A 22,068-nucleotide genomic window follows, 5' to 3' on the forward strand; every position below is an offset into this window, starting at 1 on the left:
TTTATTTTTTATTTTATTTTTTATGTTTCTATGCGGTTGCTGATTTAGATGTTTATAATGGTCTTTTGTGTGTTGTTATGTGCTTGCTAGAGTTCTGGATGGTTGGTTAGTCATTGCTAGGTGGTTTCTATTGTGTTTTCTAAGTGGTTGCTTGGGTGTTGCTAGGTGGTTGCTAGTTTTTGTGTGTGTGTGTGTGTTTAGCATGGTGAACTTGTGAAAAATCTTGCATAGTGAGAATAGTTTTAATTTATCAATTAACATCATACAAAGTCCAGTAAACATAAAAAAGCTCAAACAATATTTGGTTTGGCCACATTTGCCTTTAAAAGAGCCCCAATTCTCCTAGGTACACCTGGACACAGTTTTTCTTGGTTGTTGGCAGATAGGATGTACCAAGCTTCTTGGAGAATTCACCACAATTCATCTATTTAGACTGTCTCAATTGCTTCTGTCTCTTCATGTTATCAGAGACTGACACAGTGTTCTATTCTAATCTTTTATATTTGCAAAAGTAATGTTTGGGAGTCTTTTTTTTTCTATTGTTGAAGATATAAATAACCATTTTAAAGCAAATGTTTTTGTGAAACATCTTAAGTGCCTAAAACTTTTGGACAGTACTGTATATATGTTTTTTTTTTTTTTTTTTTTTTGTATGTTGAAATGCAGTTGCTAGGCTTCTGGATCATTTGTAAGTCATTGCTAGGTGTTTTTTACAGTGTTCTGGCTGATTGCTAGGGTGTTGCTAGTTGGTTACTATGGTGTTCTGGGTGTTTAAGGCATGTTGTTATGCGGTTGCTGAGGGAAGTGTTCAGAATGTTTTTTTTAATGTGTTGCTAGGGTTCTGGGTGGCTGGTAGGTCATTTCTAGGTTGTTTCAAGGGTGTTCTGGATGGTTGCGAGGGTGTTACTAGGTGGTAGCTATGGTGTTCTGGGTGGTCTTTAGGGCTTTGCTAGGTGGTTACTAGGGTGTTTTGCATGGTTGCTTACTGGCCCAAATCCAAAGAGCCTACCACTTAGTCTCTATGATATTCTGTCATTCAGAAACACGCACACGCACACACACACACACACACACACACACACACACACACACACACACACACACACACACACACTGGAGGATATGATGACAGCACTGCTAAATAAGCCGAAGCCGATCAAGACAGAATACATCAATCACTCCTCCGTTTTATTCCATTATGTAAAGTCCTGGACTCCAGAGGGGACAGTTCAAAGTCAAGTGGACCCCTGGCTAAACTTTTACAACAAACTCGCTGTTCAATGACAGTATGATACACTGTCAACATTGCATTTTGACCTAAATTACTGCTGCAAATCTGTAAATGGCCTACAGTATTTACAGCCCCTACGTGGGTCCATATCAGATAAATTACAGCAAACACACACACACACACACACACACACATAGTGCTTGTATCCAGAGCTCCTGACACATGGTTTAATGTGAAATAAAGAAAGTTGTATCGTCAGCTTTCTTCAGCACTTTCTACCTGTTGATGGTTGATGTGAAATCAATTATGTCTTTGGATCTTTGTAAGGACTTTAACATAAATTCTTTCCCATTCACAGGTTTGCAGGTAATTTTTCCAGAGTACCTGCAGGAGAAGTTTGTCCAGTCTGCGCTCAGCTACATCATGTGTAACGGCGAGGGTGAATACGTCTGCCGCAGCAGTCAGTGCATCTGTCAGTGTGCTGACGAGTTTCCACAATGCAACTGTCCCACGACTGACCTACAGATCATGGAGAATACACTCATCGGCATGGCAGAGAATTGGGAAGTGTCGTACAATGACTTTGAGAGCTCAGGTAATTCACAGATGCCTCCCTTAGCTTGTCCTGCTGAATTAGAGGTTGGTTTTAAAATTAGAGGTTTGGTTACCAAAATGCATTTATTTATTTTTATAATTTGCTTACTCTCATGTCATTCCAAACCTATATGGCTTCCTATCTTTTGTGGAATGCAAAAGGAGATGTTTAGCAGAATTTTCTATCAGATCTTTTCCCATCAATTAAAGCTCCAAAAAAGCACAATAAAAGTAGTTAATTTAACTTGTGCCCAACAATGGAAAAAGTGGAAAACTGCATTTGTTACCTAACTCATAAAAATTACTTGTCAGGTTGATTTAGTCAGATTGAATAAAATTACTGAACTGATTAAAACCAGTTTATTTAGATGTTACCACATGAAGCACATTTTTAGGTTACCTCACAATTTATTTATTTATTTATTTTATTTTTTTGTTCAGTATTTAGTCCTGAATTAGTGCGTATTCCTAGTATATGCCTAGAGTGTATTTTTACAGTTTATATTCCTAGTCTTCTGAAGACATACATAGCTATGTGTGAGGTACATACTAAAAGTTATTATTGACTGAAAATCTTCCCCTTCACCCAGGCAGGGTGATATATCATAAAAAAATAAATAAATAAATAAAATAAAAAAAAACATTACTTGAATAGTATTCAGCCTTTTAATGAAATGCAATATTTATCTTGATATTTACAGTACGTATTTGCTCTGGAATGGCTAAAAGAAAGTTTTTTCTTCTTCTTCACTATTTCAACCAAACATTATCATTGTAGCCAAGTAGATTCAAAATGTTTAATGCAAGAGGTGAAATGCTGTAAAAATCTAGTTAAAGGCATGTTTAAAAACAAATAAAAATTTTAAGTGCAAATCAGTGACACCAATAATACTCATACTCGTGAGTCGGGAGACAAGGAACGGTCCTGAAACTAGATTAATGACATATTATTTAGGAATCTTAACGACTAAATACAAAGCACATAAACATTATCACAATGTCTGCAAGAAACCCGTCAAGAAAATCACTGAGAGTAGTGAATATTTGATACATCACCTCTGCAGCTCCCAAATCTCATTCACACTGAATTAGTACAGTCTGTTGTCATATATGATGACAGTTTCTCCACGCCACACATCATGATGACTAATGAGTGTAGTGCAGTGACAGCAAGTATTAGTTCAGGTGTTGTAATCCCATCCACTGATCGATTCCCACAACACACTCACCGCTGCTCACTTCCATGGCCACGCTAATTGGGCTAAATGACGTTTGAAGTTATCGGCATTGATTTTGCTTGAATTAAACAGCAGATGTCTGTTTGACCATACAGTAATGGAGCTGCTCTGGTTTCTATACAACACAGAATCGATTATTGTTTTATGCGACAAATTTAATGCGATATTAAAATTGTGGTAATAGTTTATAAAAAGGTTCGATCATGAACTAACAATGGACAATTATTTAAAATATTCATTGATGTTTATTAATACAATTGTAAGTTCATACTACATTAACTAATGTAAGCATACACAACGTTTTATTTAAAAAATGTATTAGCAGATGTTGAAATTAATATGAATTTAGATTAAAAAGTGCTTTAAAAGTATTGTTCATGGTTCTTTTGCTTTAACTAATGTAGTTAGCTAACCTTATTGTAGTCTTGCCGAAATAGTTAAAAGATGATTTTTCAAAAGCACCATGGGCAGTTGACCCTAAACAACATAAGCTTTAAACGTAATTAATCAGCAGATTTAATACAGAGTCTGTTGTCATTTTACTCAAGCCACCTTGCACTGAAACTCTGCATAAAGCTTGAAAGCTAACTTCTTTCTTTGAGCCAATCTGCAATAAAGTGCTCATAAATAATTCATCAGCCCACAATGTCTTCTGCGGGAAAGGGGCTTCTCGCGCTTTATTGTTACAGTCAATTTCATCTCAACGCCAGGACTCAAATCACACGCCATGGGCGAAAGCTCCACTCGCTTCCCGCTCCCATAACATGCATTGAGGGAAAGTTGTGCAGGTTTATGAATGAACTTAATATTCATACATACTATTTCTCTTATGTCAGACTTTCCACTGTGTTGCAAACAGGGTTGTGTTTAAAACTGGAATTCATACAATTTATGAATTTAATTTTAAGGTAGCAAAGATGATGCAGAATAATTTTAATTTACTGTAAGGAATAGGATGCTTTCACACTACCACTTTTGGTGCGCACCCGGGTTCGAATGACGTCAAAGTTCAGTTCGTTCCTGACCTCACCTGCGAACCTCACCCGAGTTGGCTTATAAAGGTGGTCTGGGGTACGGTTCAAGTGAACGGTACTGTTCGCTGCTAATATAAGCGCAATTGTACCAAATCGTGGAAGAGAACAGCTTGTGATGACCTACAATCTGCCTTTTTGCAGGCTCCCGGTTACAATTTGTATTGTATAATGCATTTCTCATAACTTTTTGTGTCCAAATAAATCTCCTTTAGAGAGCAGCTCACATTTTTCACAGTACTTACAATGCATCTGTGGGCTCGCGGCAAACAATTGCTGACATTCATCACATCATTGCACATTTAATGCATACGTGGCAGACAAACAAATGTTGTTTTGTGCATGTAAAGTTTTGGTGGTAAATCCAAAGATATTAATACTGTAACAACACTCGGGTTTGGTCCAAGCAATCAGATCAAGTGTGAAAGCACGCTTAGAATTAAAGGGAATGTAATTCAATCTTTTTTCATACTGTTAATAGCAACACCCACAAACATGTTATTATACACACAACATATGGTTTATTTCTAACATTACATGATATTAATAATCAATGATAACAATAATGTTTGAAACCCTATAAAACCAATATAGAAATAATAAAGGCAACTGTATTTAATTTGCATGTCATTTTTATTTTTAATAAATGAACTTGGCAATTATTAACAATACAAAAACTGAATGGAAATTTAGTAAATTCCTATTTCTGTCATTCCAGTTCAACAATCCGATGTGACGTGGCCAAATCAAATCAAATTCAACATCCTTTAGAAGTGTGCTAATTCAAATTCAACATCCTGTGGGGCGTGGCCTATTCAATTCAAATGCAACATCCCGTAGGGATTGGCGATTCAAATTCAGCGTTCTGTGGGGCATGGCCAATTGAATTTCAAAACATGTGGGGTGTGGCTAATTCAAATGTACATCCTGTGGTGGGGTGTGGTCAATTTAATTCAAATTCAACATACCGTGGGGTGTGGCCAACTAAAATACATCATCATGTGGGGTGTGGTCAATTTAATTAAAATGCAACATTTCATGGGGTGTGGCCAGTTGAATTCAAATGTAATATTCCATGGGGCATGGCCAATTTAATTAAAATTCAGCTTCATGTGGGGTGTGGCCAATTGAATTCAAATGCAACATCCTGTAGGGCTTGGCCAATTTAAATTCAGCATCCTGAATTCAGCACAGTTTCATATGCGGTGTGGTCAATTCAGTTCAAATTCAACATATTGTGGGGTGTGGTCAATTCAATTTAAATTAAATTAAACATCATGTGGGGTGTGGTCAATTCAGTTCAACATTCTGCAGGGCTTGGCCAATTTAATTCAAATTTAACATCATGTGCGGCAGGACCAATTCAAATTCAGTATCCTCTAGGGGGCATGGCCAGCTGAATTTAAATTCAACGTCCTGTGTGGCATGGGCAATTCAAATCAAATTCTCTACATCCTATGGGTCAATTCAATTTAAATTCAACATCCTGTGTGATGTGGCCAATTAATTCATTTTCCAACTTATGAATTGAAAGGGAGCCAATTGTTTTACTCTGAAATCTACCCAACCCTGTATTTACAAGCATGCATATTTACCTGCATGTTGAATTGTCTGTTTCCACTTTAGGTTTTATTTCATATTTTGGAGGATTTCACCAAAATAAAAAAAATAAATAATCTGTACAGCGACTGGAGATGGCATTTAATGCAGCTCACGCACTAACAGACATTTTTCACTCCACTCATCAAATATTTCTGAATGAAAAACACCTAGAGCACAAATAGGTTACTCCCCAAGGTGAATGCTCAATATCCACCTTATGAGCACGCTGGCTTATATATTATTAACTGGTAATAAAAGGTCCAAATAAAACCAGACAGTGCAATATATTTATATAGAGCACAGGAGACTGACATTGAGTGCATGAACCTGAAGGTCACCGCTATACTCCTCTTGACCGGCACGAGCCTAAAATGTCAAGTTTTTCTATTAAAGATACAATAATTGTATATACATGTTAATGCATTCCAAGTATATTGCCAATAAGTGCCTAAATCTTTACCTACATCATCCTTTTGAGGTGTGACTGAAGATGATCAGATATAAACTGTTCGCTGGATTTGGCACGAGCTGTCAGGCGTCTGTATAATTCTAGTCATAACACGGTGGAAAACACCAGTGCCTCGGGAGTTTGAGTGAAAAGCTGCACCGGCTGTGATGAAATTATGCTGTATATTCTTAAGAAAAGAAACAGACAGATTTTCTGTGCGTGTTTTCTCTATTCTTTCTGGCAATTGACACATAATTTTTATAGAAACATTTCTGCAACACGCCAGTAAACACAACCACTCTACAGACAGTCGAGTGTCATTGTATCGAGGCCCAGGGTAGTTTCTGCATTCAGATGTGAAACCGTGTCGTTTTAATAGCATATCAAATGCATCAAAGGAAACAAGCAGGTAGAGTTGTTAAACACTGTAAGCTCATGTTTACATATTTAATATGGCTGTGCTGCAGATATTTATATGGACCATCAAGCAAACTGGATTACACTCAGAAAGAGTTTCCTTGTATGTGCCTCAGGCTGCAGACATGTTCATAGTCAAAACATGTCTAAATGTATGTTTATTTGTATGAGCACTCATTTGATATTCATATTACATCACAAATGTGCAAATACGGTTCTTGAACCTGAAATTGACTCGTTATTCAGATCAGAGCATGTTATTCAAATGGAAAAAAAGTTTGTATTCACAGGGCCCTATTTTAAGAGCGCTATCGCTAAGTGCAGTGCTATGCCATAAGTCATAAGCACAAAGTGGCCTTGGCCACTGGCATGGCCATGAAGTTTTGGTATTTTTGTGCAAGCATATGCAAAGTCTAGGTACAAATGCGTTTGGCGAAATTGCGTGCAGCGTGCATCTTCACGCAATGACTTATTTCTCAGGAAAATATCAAATTGCGCTTTGTGGCTCTTCATTTACTAACAGTACACCCACCTATGCCCACCCATGCCCACTTGCACTATGCACTAGCACGAAAATTGCAATTAGAATTACCCTAACAAAAATCGAGAGTTCACGGCAAATTTGCAGCAAACTTACCGCAAATTCGCCATTGATAATTTTCACATGCAAATGAGCTTTGTGGCAAACGTGCCGCAAATTGGTCATTGTTGGCAAAGGTTTGCTGCAGATTCACCACTATCGGTGAAGAGCTGCAAACTTCTTGCAAATCACAAGCTCATTTGCATGTGAAAATATTGAGTGGCAAATTTGCTCCAAGTTTGCGGCAAATTTGCCTTGAACTCTCGATTTTTGTAAGGGTAGCGCTCTCACGAAAACTGGATAAGATGTAGCGAAAGGTCGTTGAGTGTAGCGCTGCACTTTGAATACTCACGAAATTAGAGCCCATAATCTTTCATTCAAATATATTCACTTGCTTAGCCTCTGAAAAGTCCACTCAGTGCACTCAGTAATTGTTTGCTACTTGTTAAACATTAACCCATTTTTTTGTTTGTTTAAAATGACACATTGAAAGATGTCAGTACAATATAAACAGACATTTTACTGAATGCACCTTTAACCAATGGTGTTAGAGTTCTTTAATACGATATTATTTTTTTTCAAGTAATGAGCAACGTAACATGTTTAAATGTAATAATTGAATTTACTGACAAATACAATTGAAAACCTCTCCTCTCCCATTGTTGGGAGAAAAAGGAGTATATTTAGGCTGTAAAAACTCTGTAGGAGTTGTTGTTGTAGTATGTGTGAGCATGATGGGTAATGTAGTTCTCTAGAGTGTGTCATGCTTAATAATTAAGTACTGAAGGTATATTCAACACGATATCTTAAGTATTTGTATATATTGTATACTTAAGTCGTGTGGTTCTAGCAGACCTACATTTACTTGCGTTTGTATAGACACCGGAAAATAAAATATTGACATATTGACAGCATCTAAAACAAATAATTTTACATATGAACATCTAGTGGCTATAAAATACTGTATCTATAAGTGCCGGTCTCTTAGCCGGTCTCCCAGCCTGGTCTGTTTAGATGGTTTGAGAGGGGTATGGTTTTCATGGTAGCTGATCAGGCTCGAAGACTGCCAAAAATATTTAACTTTTTTTAACAGGGTTAGTGTGTTACGTTCAATAAAAAGTAGCATTGTAACATTTACAGTTACTTTTAATAATGAGTAACACAATAATGTAACATGCTCCTTTTTAAAGTAAAATTCCCCAACAATGTTAACCTCTCTCTCTCTCTCTCTCTCTCTCTCTTTCAGATGAGTTCAAGTCATTTCTCAAGCGTCTGCCTGCTACTCATTTCCTGCCGGTGAGCAGTGTTCATCTGCTGTGGGGCAGTGACTGGGATCTTCAGAACCGCTATCGGCTCCTGCAGAGTTCACTGGAGGTCCAGAGATTGAAGATCCAGCGTACGGCCCGCAAACTCTTTGGTCTGAGCATTCGCTGTCACCACAACCCTAACCATCAGACGCCCAGAGAGAGGTGAGCAACATGTTACGTTACATTAGAAATCAGCAGGAAAATATGATCATAGCCTAGGGACTGTTCTCAATCAAGCTGAACATTCATTACTGACTTTTTTTTTTCATGGAATTGGTTCCAGAACTATTTTAGAGATCAAAGCCTTGAACCAAACCAGCTTGTATTACAATGTTTGATTTGAAACAACCTACAGCTCTGTTTCCACTTCCATGGTAGCAGTAACTTCTCTGAGTGGTGGATATCTCTTCAGGATTATGGGTAGAGTAGTTTGACTGGAAATGCCGCAATTAAAAAGAATATGGCTGCACAGTTAATAAGATTAATTAAATTCCCTTTAGGTATACTCCAGTCATGTCTAAATGTCCTGTTTATTTATTTTTTTTCTTTGTTTCTTTGTAACATTGGTAATTTTAACCAATCAGAGACATGTCTGTTGTGCTCATGAATGCAATGATGAATCAGAGTGTTTAGACAAGTCAAGGCCCAGACACATCTGACTTTTTGGGGGACATTTTTTGTGCTACAAAACCTAAGTTTTGCAGAATGGATAAAATGTGTTAAACTGAATTTGAGTACTACAGACTTATTGGCAAACTTGCAAAAGAGCACACAAGGGGAATGGGTGGGAATTTGGGAATGAAATCTGCCATTTTAGCACAGTCTGATGCATGTTTTATGGTCCACTTGAACACAGTTCTCAGCTTGTTTTGGCTGTGTAGCCAAAATAAAAAATATGGCATACAGTTGCCCTAAACAAAATAAAGGTTATTGATGTAAATTTTGTTATTGAATTAACTGCATGGTATGCCATTTAATTAATGGAATTAAACACAATTAATCGCATACGTATAAAAATGTTTGGTGAGGAAGCCCCTCAAATAACAATAATTCAATTTATTATAATGATTAAATTATCAGCAGTTATATTTAAATCATTTTATGTATATATATATATATATATATATAATATATATATATTCCAATTTCTGTCCTTAAGAAAACAAAATCTGTACATTATTCCAAACTTTTGGCCGCCAGTGTATATATATATATAAAGAAATGATAATTCAGATAATTAAAATGCATTACATTACAATATACGTTACGTTATTACAATATAACACATTTTGAGATACCTGTGTTCGATATTGCACTCCATCAAGCTGAGTTTGAATGCAAAAACATGCTTTTATCTTGTGCTGTCTGCTGTTGGTAAGTGTGGTTTGTTCTCGGTACAGCTGTGGGTTGCCTATACAGCTGGAGTTCGCTTAAAATATCCTTGATTACTATATGATTAAGTGCGTAATTTTTTTTTTTTTTATTGCTGTAATGTTGCTAGCAGGCTGAAGACAGGAACAGACGATGACGATGTAGTGTGAAGAACCCAAGTGCAGTTTATTTACATGACGTGTGATAAATCCAAAAACATGAACCCAAAGTGAAAAAAACCAGACATAAATTACTTGACTTGACATGAAAGAACAATGACAAGACATTACACCAACACACAATACTTGACAAGAGGCAATGGCAAACATGAGGGCTTAAATACATGGACAAAGGTAATATGACAACCAATCAACAGACAGAACTGTAAACAAGATAACAAGACTAATAAACTCAAACCAATGAAAAGACAAGACTCCTAACAAGAACTCCAACAATGAACCAATGAAAACAAGACACATGAACGGGGAAACACATGACAAGATCACATAAGGGAACAGGAAATCACATGACATGAACACATGACTATAAAACAGGAACTAAACTAAAAAAGAAAAGACATGAACTCAAAACATGAACAAAAACAAATTTAAACGTGACAAATCACTAGTGGCGGCTCCCGACACCCCAGAACATAATAAGTTCCATCAGGGAGCTGGGTGGGAAGGGGAACCTTGGAAAACATAGGGGACCAGATGGGGCTGGAGACCATGGTGGGACCGGCGGAGGATCTGGAGACCGGCGTGGTTCAGGAAACCAGGGAAAAGTCGATGGTGGGTCTGGCAGGGCAGGACGTGGAACATGGCCTAGCAAGGCAGGACATGGAGGTAGAGAACCAGGGGGTACAAAGGTAGTGCCGTGGCGACTTGACGTGGCAGGGCGGCCGTGGAGACATGACGTGGCATGGCAGGCGGAGCCATGGAAGGTGGAGCCATGAGAGGCTCGAGGGTTGGAGCTATGGAAGGTGGAGTCGTGAGAGGCTCGAGGGGTGAAACTGGAGAACTTGGAGCCCAGAGAGTAGCCGAAGGCTCGAAGGGCCAGGGTGGAGCCGGAGGCACAAAGGACCAAGGCCGCGCCGGAGGCTCGGAGGACCAAGGTGGAGTTGGGGGATCGGAAGACTGAGGTGGAGCCAGTGGAGCTGAGGGCCAAGGCGGAGCCATAGGGATGAAGGTCCCCGGTGGAGCTTAAGGATCAGAGAGCCAAGGCATAGCCAGAGGATCGGAGAGCCAAGGCGGAGCCAGGTGACCGACAGACCAAGGAGGAGCTCGAGGGATGAGGAACCCTGGTGAAGCAGATAGGCTGGAGGACCATGGTGGAGCCGAGGGAACGTAGACCCGAGGTGAGGTCGAGGGCTCGGAGAGCCAATGCGGAGTCCAGGGCTCGGAGGGCCTAGACAGAGTTGGAGGGTCGGAAGTTCACCTTGTCTAAGATGTAACAGGGGCGGATGATCGAGCCGGTGACTTGGGGGGAACCTACTACTAGCTCAGTGAGAGCTGGCTCTGGAATGGACGTTGGCTCATGGACCAGAGGCGAGCCTGTGACATGGCATGGAACAGAATGAAGCTTGGCTGTGACATGGCATGGAGCAGACTCAGGCGTGGCTGTGATATAGCATGGAACAGACTTAGGCATGGCTGTGACATGGCATGGAGCAGATTGAGGCTTGGCTGTGACATAGCATGGAGCAGACTCAGGCGTGGCTGTGACAGGGCATGGAGCAGACTGAGGATCTGGGGCAGAAGGTGGCACCCTGGCTCTGCGACCATGACGTGGGACCCTGGCTCGGCGGCCATGACGTGTGACCCTGGCTTGGCAGCCATGACGAGGAACCCTGGCTTGGCGGCCATGACGGGGAACCCTGGCTCAGCAGCCATGACGTGGTACCCTGGCTCGGCGGCCATGACGGGGAACTCTGGCTTGGCGGCCATGACGGTGGACGGCTCTGACATGGCAGCCACTGTAGGATTGCACAGTTCCTCATCAGCCACTCCTACAGTGAAAGATGAACCGCTCAGTTGCAGGGCAAAATCGATGTATTGAGCCAGCTAGAAAGTTATCCGACCACAGGTATCATGGAATAGACAGGTTTATTCAAGCCTGCCCAAAAAAAAGTCCTTGAGGGCGATCTCATTAAAATCCACCTTGCTGGCCAGAGGGCAGAAGTCTTCCACATATTCCTCTATGGAACGTTTTCCCTGGCGTAAATGCAGTAGCTGAACAGCTGGGTTCATGTTGGGGTCAAGTATTCTGTAACGTTGCTAGCAGGCTGCAGACAGGATCAGACGATGACGATGTAGTGTGAAAAATCCAAGTGCAGTTTATTTACATGACGTGTGATAAATCCAAAAATGTGAATCCAAAGTGAAAACAAAACGGACATAAATGACTTGACTTGACATGAAAGAGCAATGACAAGACGTGAAATCCGAGGGACTATAAAACAGGAACTAAACTAAAAAATAAAAGACATGAACACAAAACATGAACAAAAACAAATTTAAACGTGACAAATCCCCCTCACTAGTGGCGGTTCCCACTAGTGAGGGGGATATACTGTATATATACACACACACTGGCGGCCAGAAGTTTGGAATTATGTACAGATTTTGCTCTTATGGAAAGAAATTGATACTTTTATTCACCAAAGTGGCATTCAACTGATCACAATGTATAGTCAGGACATTAATAATGTGAAAAATTACTATTTCAATTAAAAATAAAAATAAAATAATATATATATATATATATATATATATATATATATATGTATATATATATATATATATATATATATATATATGGGAGACTGAAATATTACCGAATCCCAGGAATGAATATACTATATATACACTGCCGGTCAAAAGTTTAGGGTCACTTACTCATTCTTTCTTTATTTTTATTTTTTCACATTTTAGAATAATAGTAAAGTCATCACAACTATGGAATAATAGAAATGGAAATATGGGAATTATGTTGTGACTAAAAAAAAAATCCAAAATAAATCAAAACTGTGTTATATTTTAGCATCTTCAAAGTGGCCACACTTTACCTAGATTTTGCAGACATGTACTCTTGACATTTTCTCAACCAACTTCTTGGGGTATCCAACTGGGATGCTTTTTAAACAGTATTGAAGGAGTTCCCATCTATGTTGGGCACTTATTGGCTGCTTTTCTTTATTATTTGGTCCAAGTCATAAATTTCAAAAACGTTTTTTTTATATATTTTTTTTTTTTTTTTATGGAATGTTAGTTTTATAATGAAATAAATTAATATGGTGGCACAATTATATTTTTGCCTACAAAACTAATTTCAAACATTTAAGCATACACCTTCAGATCAAAAGATTTTTTCAGTCAAGTGACCCCAAACCTTTGATATATATATATATATATCTCATTGGGTCATTCCTGGGATTCGGTAATAATTCAGCTCACTAGCAAAACTAAGCTGTTGAACAGTGTTGGGTAGAATATTTCTGCAATTTAACCTGATACTGGTTACAAATTACACAACTAAAACACAACTGTAATTAGCAGTGTAACCTTTAAAATGCTTTTTGTCAATCCCGAAGCAACCAACAGTGTGAGTTGTGAGTGAGACACTCTGTTAATCCAGCCAATGGAAGATAGGGAGAATGTTCAGAAAACATGACACACATTATTTTTGCATTAAGTGGTGCAGAATTTACACACTTCATTAGCAAACTTGACTGAACAGACAGAGCATTTGCATTCTCAGAAAGAGTGCATAACCTTATGCAAATAAATAAAAAATAAACTCTTCGTATTCTATAAACATAATAGTTTTTGGTCTGAGGAATCTGAAAGCACCAACTGTCACTGATGTGGAAGTGGCTTTCACAAGGTCTGAACTGAAGCGTTATCAAAGCCGAACAGAGCACAGTCACAGCTCTACAGGGCACATTGCATTGATGTCTGATGGCAACGGCACAGAGAAACAGAGTGTGAGACAGAATGGAATGACTGTTTTGATTCCAGGTGAGCACAGGACTCTTATCTGTTCACTGTACTGCACCAAACAGAAATGGTCCTCTGATTTTGAGGGCTAATCGTAAATGCTGGACTTCAAAGTACAGTGTTGTTCTGTCTCGAGAGAGAGAGAAAGTGGATTTCTGTTTGTGTGTAAGACTATATTCATACTTCAAAGTCAAAGCGGCTAGTTTAGCTAACTGATAACAGTGCACCAAATTAGTATCCAATTTGAATAAACTCAGCAGCAGGGTACAAAATTCTTCATGGTAAACAATCTCAGGGGGAAGAGACAGCTTGAACACACTTCCCATGATTATACAGCTCATCCTGAAACACGCGGTCCCATTGAACAAACTTGGTGGCGGTAACAAATCTCAGCATTCAAGGCGGTGATAGTTTCCCTCAAATGTCTTTGCCATTATTTCGGTAGCTAGCTACATACATGTCAACACTTTAACTACTCAGCAAGATTCTCTTCAAACCGTTGCTCTGTCATGACAGTAGTCAGTGTTGGGGAGTGACTAACTTAACCAACTTTTTCAGTAGCGTGACAGATCAGCTTTTAACACAGTAATGTTGCTTTTCCAGTAATGAGCTACATTTTCCAGCGAGTAGCACTATAACATTGTAACATTGCATTGTGAATGCATCAGTGAGGGCGAGGGAGTAATAAACCATTTCCTTATATTTAGCATTGGGAACTTGCGTCGGTTGTTTCGGATGGTTCATGTAAATGAACTAGTTTACTTAAATGATCCACTGATCATTTCTATTCAGTTAAATAAAATACAGTGTTTTGTAGTTTTATAAGTGTTTATGAAACATACATTTAATGTTGGGAAGTTACAGATTCAAAGTAACCCCCAACACAGACAGTAGTTGGCTTGAAAGAGACAACCTACCATAGTAGAAGACTTGTTATGTTAATCGTGGCCGAAGTGTCTCTTGCAGTAACACTAAGGTGGTTTTCATACTGGGTATGCTTGCTGCTGTCCGAATCACAGTGCGATTGTTCCCGGCACCCCCTACTGGTCTGGTTTCAGACTCGCTTATGATTCTGTCGAACCACGGTACATATTGTACAACTGATGCCATCACAAAAGCACACAGTTCACATGAAGGAGAACACAATGTTGCTATATTTGTGTCTTTAAGTTTGTTGTCTCTTAAATAAATCGAGAGTTTTGGCAAACTTGCTGTAAACTTACCGCAGATTTTCCACTCATTATTTTCCCATGCAAATGAGCTTTGCGGCAAACTTTTCATAATTTGTCTGCAAATGTTTGCTGCAGGTTCAACACTACAGGTGAAGAGCTGCAAACTTCCGCAAGCTCATTTGCAAGTGAAAATAATGAGTGGGACATTTGCGTCAAGTTTGCGGCAAATGTGTCAGAACTATAAATCTTTTGTAAATGGCTATTATGCACTCTAGAGTAAACAACACTTGCGCCTTAATGCGTTGCATGCCGTAATTGAACAATTGTGCATGTCTAGGAGAAGGCAACTATATCTGCTGCTCGCAAACGGTCTTTTTTTGAGGAGACAGCTGCGAGCAATACATTTGAAGCTCTGCTTATGTTCCCCTGCCACCAATGGTGCACATGTGTGTGTGTTTTTGTGCAGCTGATGATGTTATCATGCTTGAATCTGCAAAAACACATGCGCTAGTTATTTTACTTCCTGAACAAGTGGGGACCAGATCATAGGTTGCGTTCTCACTCATGCGATCCATGCCACAGTTCCTTTGCAACCGAACTCAGACCACCTCCTGCAGGTAGTCGGGTTCAGAACCACAGTCTGCTCCCCGGTATGAAAAACAGCTTTCATGTGACCAATTTTGTATGCAAACCATACTCTGATTCAGACTGCCTTTGTGAAAGTCCCCTGACAATGCAGAGAGTCTAGTGTCAGAGCGCAGTTCATATTGATCCAATGTTTACATATTTGCAACTGTGTATTTTGGGCCTTAAGTCAATATAAAAAATATAAAAAAATAATAATAATAAAATATTTAGTTCATTAGTTCATTTATTTGGTGTTGTTTTGCACGTTTCATCAATCCATGTTCTAACATTAAAAGAAAAACAAATCTGTCTTCATTATTTATTTAATTTAAATCAGCCTGTTTTTGTCTGCCTCTGAAACTAATTTTCTTTCCGACTGATGTCATCAAGCCCTTTTATTTTCATCCATCTGTCAAATTGAGACCACTTTTCACCATCCAATTAATTGCCAATGAATAAAATCAAACATTTTTAATTTACAATTTCCAAAAATAAATAAATAAATCTCATTCAATATCATTTTAAAGTTTCGTACTGACTTTAAGTCCCTCTTCTACCCAGCAAACTTTTAGCTGCAAGAAAACTGAAACTTACTAAGCATGCAAAACATTTTTAACCATAGGCTGAGAAAGGTTGTTATTGTAACAGCAGCCTACCAACGGTTTCCTGAGAGACACACCATTACACTGTATGACAAGCCAAGAGACATAAATATTCACAATGTAAAACTTATGAAGACTTCTTAATACAGTCGTGTTGCAATATGGATATCATACTCTTCAAAGTTTCAAAGAAATCAAACAGTTTGAATGCACATAAGCAATAAGCCATTAGAGGTTGTGCATTACAGTGATTTTACCAAATATATTTATATATATTTATCTATACACTGGTGGCCAAACGTTTGTAATAATGTACAGTTTTTGCTGTTTTGGAAGGAAATTGGTACTTTAATTCACCAAAGTGGCATTCAACTGATCACACAGTATAGTCAGGACATTACTGATGTAAAAAACAGCACCATCACTATTTGAAAAAAGTCATTTTTCATCAAATCTAGACAGGCCCCATTTTCAGCAGCCATCACTCCAACACCTTATCCTTGAGTAATCATGCTAAATTGATCATTTGGTTCTAGAAAATCACTTGCCATTATATCAAACACTATAAACAGCTATTTGGTTCGTTAAATGAAGCTTAACATTGTCTTTGTGTTTGTTTTTGAGTTGCCACAGTATACAATAGACTGGCATGTTTTAAGGTCAATATTAGGTCAAAAATGGCAAAAAAAGAAACAGCTTTCTCTAAAAACTCATCAGTCAATCATTGTTTTGAGGAATGAAGGCTATACAAGGCTATACAAAGATTTCATACAAAGGTGTACACTACAGTCTTCAAAGACAAAGGACAACTGGCTCTAACAAGGACAGAAAGAGATGTGGAAACTAAACAAGAGGATAAGTACATCAGAGTCTCTAGCTTGAGAAACAGATGCCTCGCATGTCCTCAGCAGACTCAGGGGTGCATGACTTATGGGAAGAACTGCTAAGAAAAAGCCACTTTTGAAACAGAAAAACAAAAAGAAAAGGTTAGATTGGGCAAAGAAACACAGACATTGGACAACAGATAATTGGAAAAGAGTGTTATGGATCTTAACCCCATTGAGCTTTTGTGGGATCAGCTAGACTGTAAGGTGTGTGAGAAGTGCCCGACAAGACAGCCATATCTATGGCAAGTGCTTCGGGAAGCGTGGGGTGAAATGTCACCTGAGTATCTGGACAAACTGACAACTAGAATGCCAAGGATCTGCAAAGCTGTCATTGCTGCACATGGAGGATTTTTTGATGAGAAATCTTTGAAGTAGTTGAAATTTTCACATTATTAATGTCCTGACTATACATTGTGATCAGCTGAATGCCACTTTGTTCCAATTTCTGTCCTTAAGAGCAAAATCTGTACATTATTCCAAACTTATGGCCACCAGTGTAAGTATATATAATTAATTATAATGTATTATTATTATTATTATTATTATTATTATTATTAAGACAGTGTTACCTCGAGATTACAGTAAAAATGGAGTGAAAGCACCACCAATGTTACAGAATAAAAACGTGTGTCATTTATTTACTGTTGTGTGTGGCTTTATCAATTGTTCAAAAACCTCAGATTCTTTTAACTCCAAGGATTCATAAACATTTGTACATCTCTAAAGTTCTTGAAATGTAAAAATGTTTACATTTAACATGCTGTTAACATGTTGATACTGAACGTTTTGCTGTCCATACAAACGTAAGAATATGTATGAGTGACAGAACACCGCTTTATGTAGCAAAAAACTGTGAATACTAATGAGATCACGTTGTCATATCTGCTGATTTTCAACGACTTCAAACGTAGGTCATCCAGTCAAATTTAAATATAGAACTATCCGTTTATTACCTGGTTTCTAAGCTTGCGAATTCAGATGGCTCCTATATAATGGCATGCGTCTGAGCTGTTGTTGTCTCGCTGGGCTGTCTGTCAGCCTGTCACTCCTGTCTCTGTTGACCTGCTCTCTGGCCTCAAGGACCTAATGAAGAAAGATGGCTGCTCACTTGAGAATGAGTTTCCTGCTGACGATGAGCAGCCGGCCGTTGCTCATTATTAGCAGCAAACTGCCTCCATCCGCCCCACAGACTCCCCAGGTAGAAGCTGAGAAACGCCATTCTGCTTTCTGTTTGATGGCACAGCAATTATCAAGAGGAATAAAACTTCATTTGGTTCAAACTTTGGTAACTTGTGATTAGTGCTGCCTTCAAGTCCTCCAGTGAAGTTTCTACTTACGAGTTCAGAAGTCTTACTTACAATGTGCACAATAATTTTGGTTCATAAATGTCCCATTTTCACTAACAAATGCTAATACAAAATAATAACAAAATTATGAGTAAAAGATGTGCATCAGGTGTGCAGCTGATGCTTTATCTGTGTATATTATCATTCTTGTGCTGCCTGTTGTCTCTTAAAGTGACAAAAATAGATTTTTCTGGCAAGCTTGATTGCTATTCTTCATCAACAGTACATTAAATGGATCGAAATTAAACGGTACAGTCATCAATTACAACCACAATTACAATCAATTATGATCAATCACAATGAGTGTTTACATGCTGATAATGCTTAATAATCCATGTAAGGTAACATAAACACCATAAGCAGTGTTGTTTTATCGGTGTAAGGTCACAAATGGTTAAAGCAAAAAAAACAAAACAAAAAAACGACTGGAATGGGATTTTTGCCCATTAACCTTATTTCACTTTAAATTTCGAAACTGCCTCAATGCATAATTCACAAAGAAGACAGTAGTATGCACATTTTAAGTCATCACACCTGATCATGTTATGATATCAAAACACTTTTACTCTAAAACATAATTTGAAAAACAACATATTTTAATGCTTGTTACAGACCCACCTATTTTAACACTTATTCTAATAAGATTAGCTTGCGCTGTAGCTCATCTGATACAGTGTTGGACTTTTTACTCGGAAGACCAGCCAAGCACTCAAGTTGACACGTGAGTGTCATAGAAGTGACACAAGATAACGTGGTTGCTTCAGAAAATGGGCTTTCGGTTAAAGTTTTAGGTTAGGGAGGCACATTTTAATCATGAAAACCTCCATCTAACATTCACCTTTAAAAACTTGTCTGATTATGATACAATTTCACTCGCTTTTGGCGCCCTCTGCTGGACATTAACTGGGAAACTGCAGCGAAACGTGTAATGAAGCACTTAATTTCGTTATTAGATATGTGTATTCTTACGTATGTATTCTCTCTTCTCAGAGTCTCTTTTACCACAATGAAAGCATGATGCACTGCACGAATCAGATTAGTCAGATTAACAGTTAGCGTTTCTCAAATTACCTTTTGACATAATAAACCATGGGTGCAATTCAATCCATTTGCATCAAAACCACCCTTTATTGTGCACATGTTGGAGGTACACCTGAAGGCAAACATGCTAAAATTGCCAAAGCGTGCTCTTTTGTGAATCTGAAAGACGCAATCCTCAGTAGACTACCTTAGTAGATCAACTTTGACATTTGTGCAAGCTTTCAATTTAGCAAATGTTTTTATACACGCAAACCTTTAGTTAATCAGTGTTCTGCAATGATTCTTTAATTGAAACGCCTCCAACTAAGAAAGTTGGGGCTAAATAAAAATCTCCCAAAAAAAAAAGTTTCCCACTTGTAATTTCAACATGTCGCTCTCGTGTACTCATCTCGTGACCTGAAGGCAGCATATGTTTCCCCTCTATGATATAGATTTCTCTGCTGTTTCTGTTTTAAGGTCAGAACTGCCATATATATAAAGTAATTGTTAAACGCTCCCTCTCATCTGTTCTTGATGCAATAGTGCCAATGCACAAGCTCTGTTGAACCTGGCAGAGATACAAGAGCTCAGCTTTGCTCAATTATTGGCCTTTTGCATATGGTGCAGTTCTACCTTTAGGAAGCGCCTCAGAATCAGCTGATGTTTATTCCTGGTTGGGAAAAAAAAAAAAAAAAGAGCTGATGCAAGTTTTACATGAAAATTATGTCTATAGCGCTGCTTCTTACTGAGAAGCTTCCAAGATTATGTAACTGTAAAAATGTCTGTCAAAAATAAGTCTGTAAGAGCTGTTTTCACACATGGTTCAATTGCTTTGTCTAAACCCAAGTTTAAACCCTTACTTTTTGGAGCCACTCTACATATTCAACACTTTTTGTGTAAATATGGTAACGTCTGATAAATAGCTCTGATCAGACTACCTTAAAGAGCACAGTCGCCTCTGCTGCAGTGACAGATAGATTCACACTTCAGAGACCTCTGTGCCATTTGACTAAAGGATGCATCGCTGAAGCCAGTGTGGTATTTAATCGAACTGAACGATGCAATTAAATGAGTAACCAAACCATGCCATCCATCTCTGCTTATGCAAAGCCCCAAAATTACAGTAACTGGCCTATCTGATGGCTCGATCTAATTATAAATGTCTGCCATTAGCACTGAGCTCTGCCTGCTAAAGCTGTGATGTTGTAAAAAAAAAAAAAAAAAAGGATTGCAGCTCCTTTATTTCATAAAATAAATGTACCAAATGCAAAGTCTTGTGTATGGCTCATTCTACAGTCTGTTTTCTCTCTACTCCTCCATTTTCCATTAGAAGATAAGTTGAGTAATGAAAGTCATGCAGTCTGTTCACTCGAGCTGTGATGTGACATTACAAACATGACAATGTGCAAACAAACAGCATCCGTTTGCCGTCATCTCCATCTCATTCCCCAAGGCAAACTCCAGTCAGCAAAACAAATAATAATGCAAAATAAAGCCAGCAACCAACCCTGAAATCTATATTGGGAAAGCAGTTATAGAATATAACTTATTGAAGACTTGTGTTTCACATCTCATAAGGCTTGTTTATTGTAAATATATACAAAAAATACAATATGCCACAAATGAGCTGATTGTATTTGGCTTCAAATTGAATGGGGCCAATTGTAAGCTATTTATTAGTCAAGTAATCTGGACTGTATTGAAAGTCAAATAACATTTTGTTATGACTACAGTTTATTTGCAGTATATAGATTGAATGCTACATTCAGTACAGTTTGGAAATGGTAAACAGCTTACTAGAACTCATTAGTCATGGAGTAATTTCATTTTTTTGTTTTTTTTAAACAAATAATTCTAGTGTCATCAGGGGAACCATTGTTTCAACCAAAAAGCAACTGTAGCCAAGTTGATTTTAAAAGTTAAAGGCATACAGTGAAAATCTAGTTAAACACATTTTATAAGACATGTTTTATACAGATTTTCACTAACTGAACACAATGTAGAATATGTTACCATTTTTCATTCATATGCACCACAGTACAACAATACATAGTAATAAAAATAAAACATTGTTTACCCACATACTGTATATTTTTACTAAAACATTTTTGTGTATGGATTGGGGGGGTGGAGATCCCAGTTGAATATTATTAATTTACTGAATTATTACAGTGGGACCCAGACAGGTTTATTATTAAAATATAATACTGTATTTTTATAATTTTTTTGAGGATTTTTATTTTGTATTTTTCTTTACAATTATTATTATATTTGCGTCAAATTTATTCACTTTCACCTGGAGCTTTTATTTTGGCGGAAAACTGAAAGTGCACTGTTGTAGCAGTTACAAATGTTTAGAATTGCATGAATGTGTGAAGCTGCAATACTTTGCAGTCACGACACACATAAACCACTCTGAGAGTGCTGAAAACAGTGTATCATGATCCTGCATGTGCACACTGAACCATGTATTAATTAAGTTAAATTGCAGACTTCTGCAGTATAATAATTACATCACCATATCACGCTTTTGGTATCATTTTGATTAACTGTGCAGCCCTGAAGGATTGTGAAATCAGTCTAAGGACGTGCTCTTT

The 22,068-nt window shown here is 38.0% G+C and overlaps 1 protein-coding gene across 1 annotated transcript in view; it reads left to right on the forward strand.

Annotated features, from left to right (window-relative positions):
* LOC127435620 (BMP/retinoic acid-inducible neural-specific protein 1-like) overlaps positions 1 to 22,068 on the forward strand; it is a 227,397-nt gene that overhangs the window by 200,863 nt on the left and 4,466 nt on the right. Inside the window, exons 6-7 of the mRNA XM_051689218.1 lie at positions 1,590 to 1,826; positions 8,388 to 8,610. Of these exons, the coding sequence (XP_051545178.1) occupies positions 1,590 to 1,826; positions 8,388 to 8,610 (460 nt within the window). The remainder of the gene's footprint in view (positions 1 to 1,589; positions 1,827 to 8,387; positions 8,611 to 22,068) is intronic.

This window comes from Myxocyprinus asiaticus, chromosome 4, assembly GCF_019703515.2.
Source record: "Myxocyprinus asiaticus isolate MX2 ecotype Aquarium Trade chromosome 4, UBuf_Myxa_2, whole genome shotgun sequence".
NCBI classification, from domain to species: Eukaryota; Metazoa; Chordata; class Actinopteri; order Cypriniformes; family Catostomidae; genus Myxocyprinus; species Myxocyprinus asiaticus.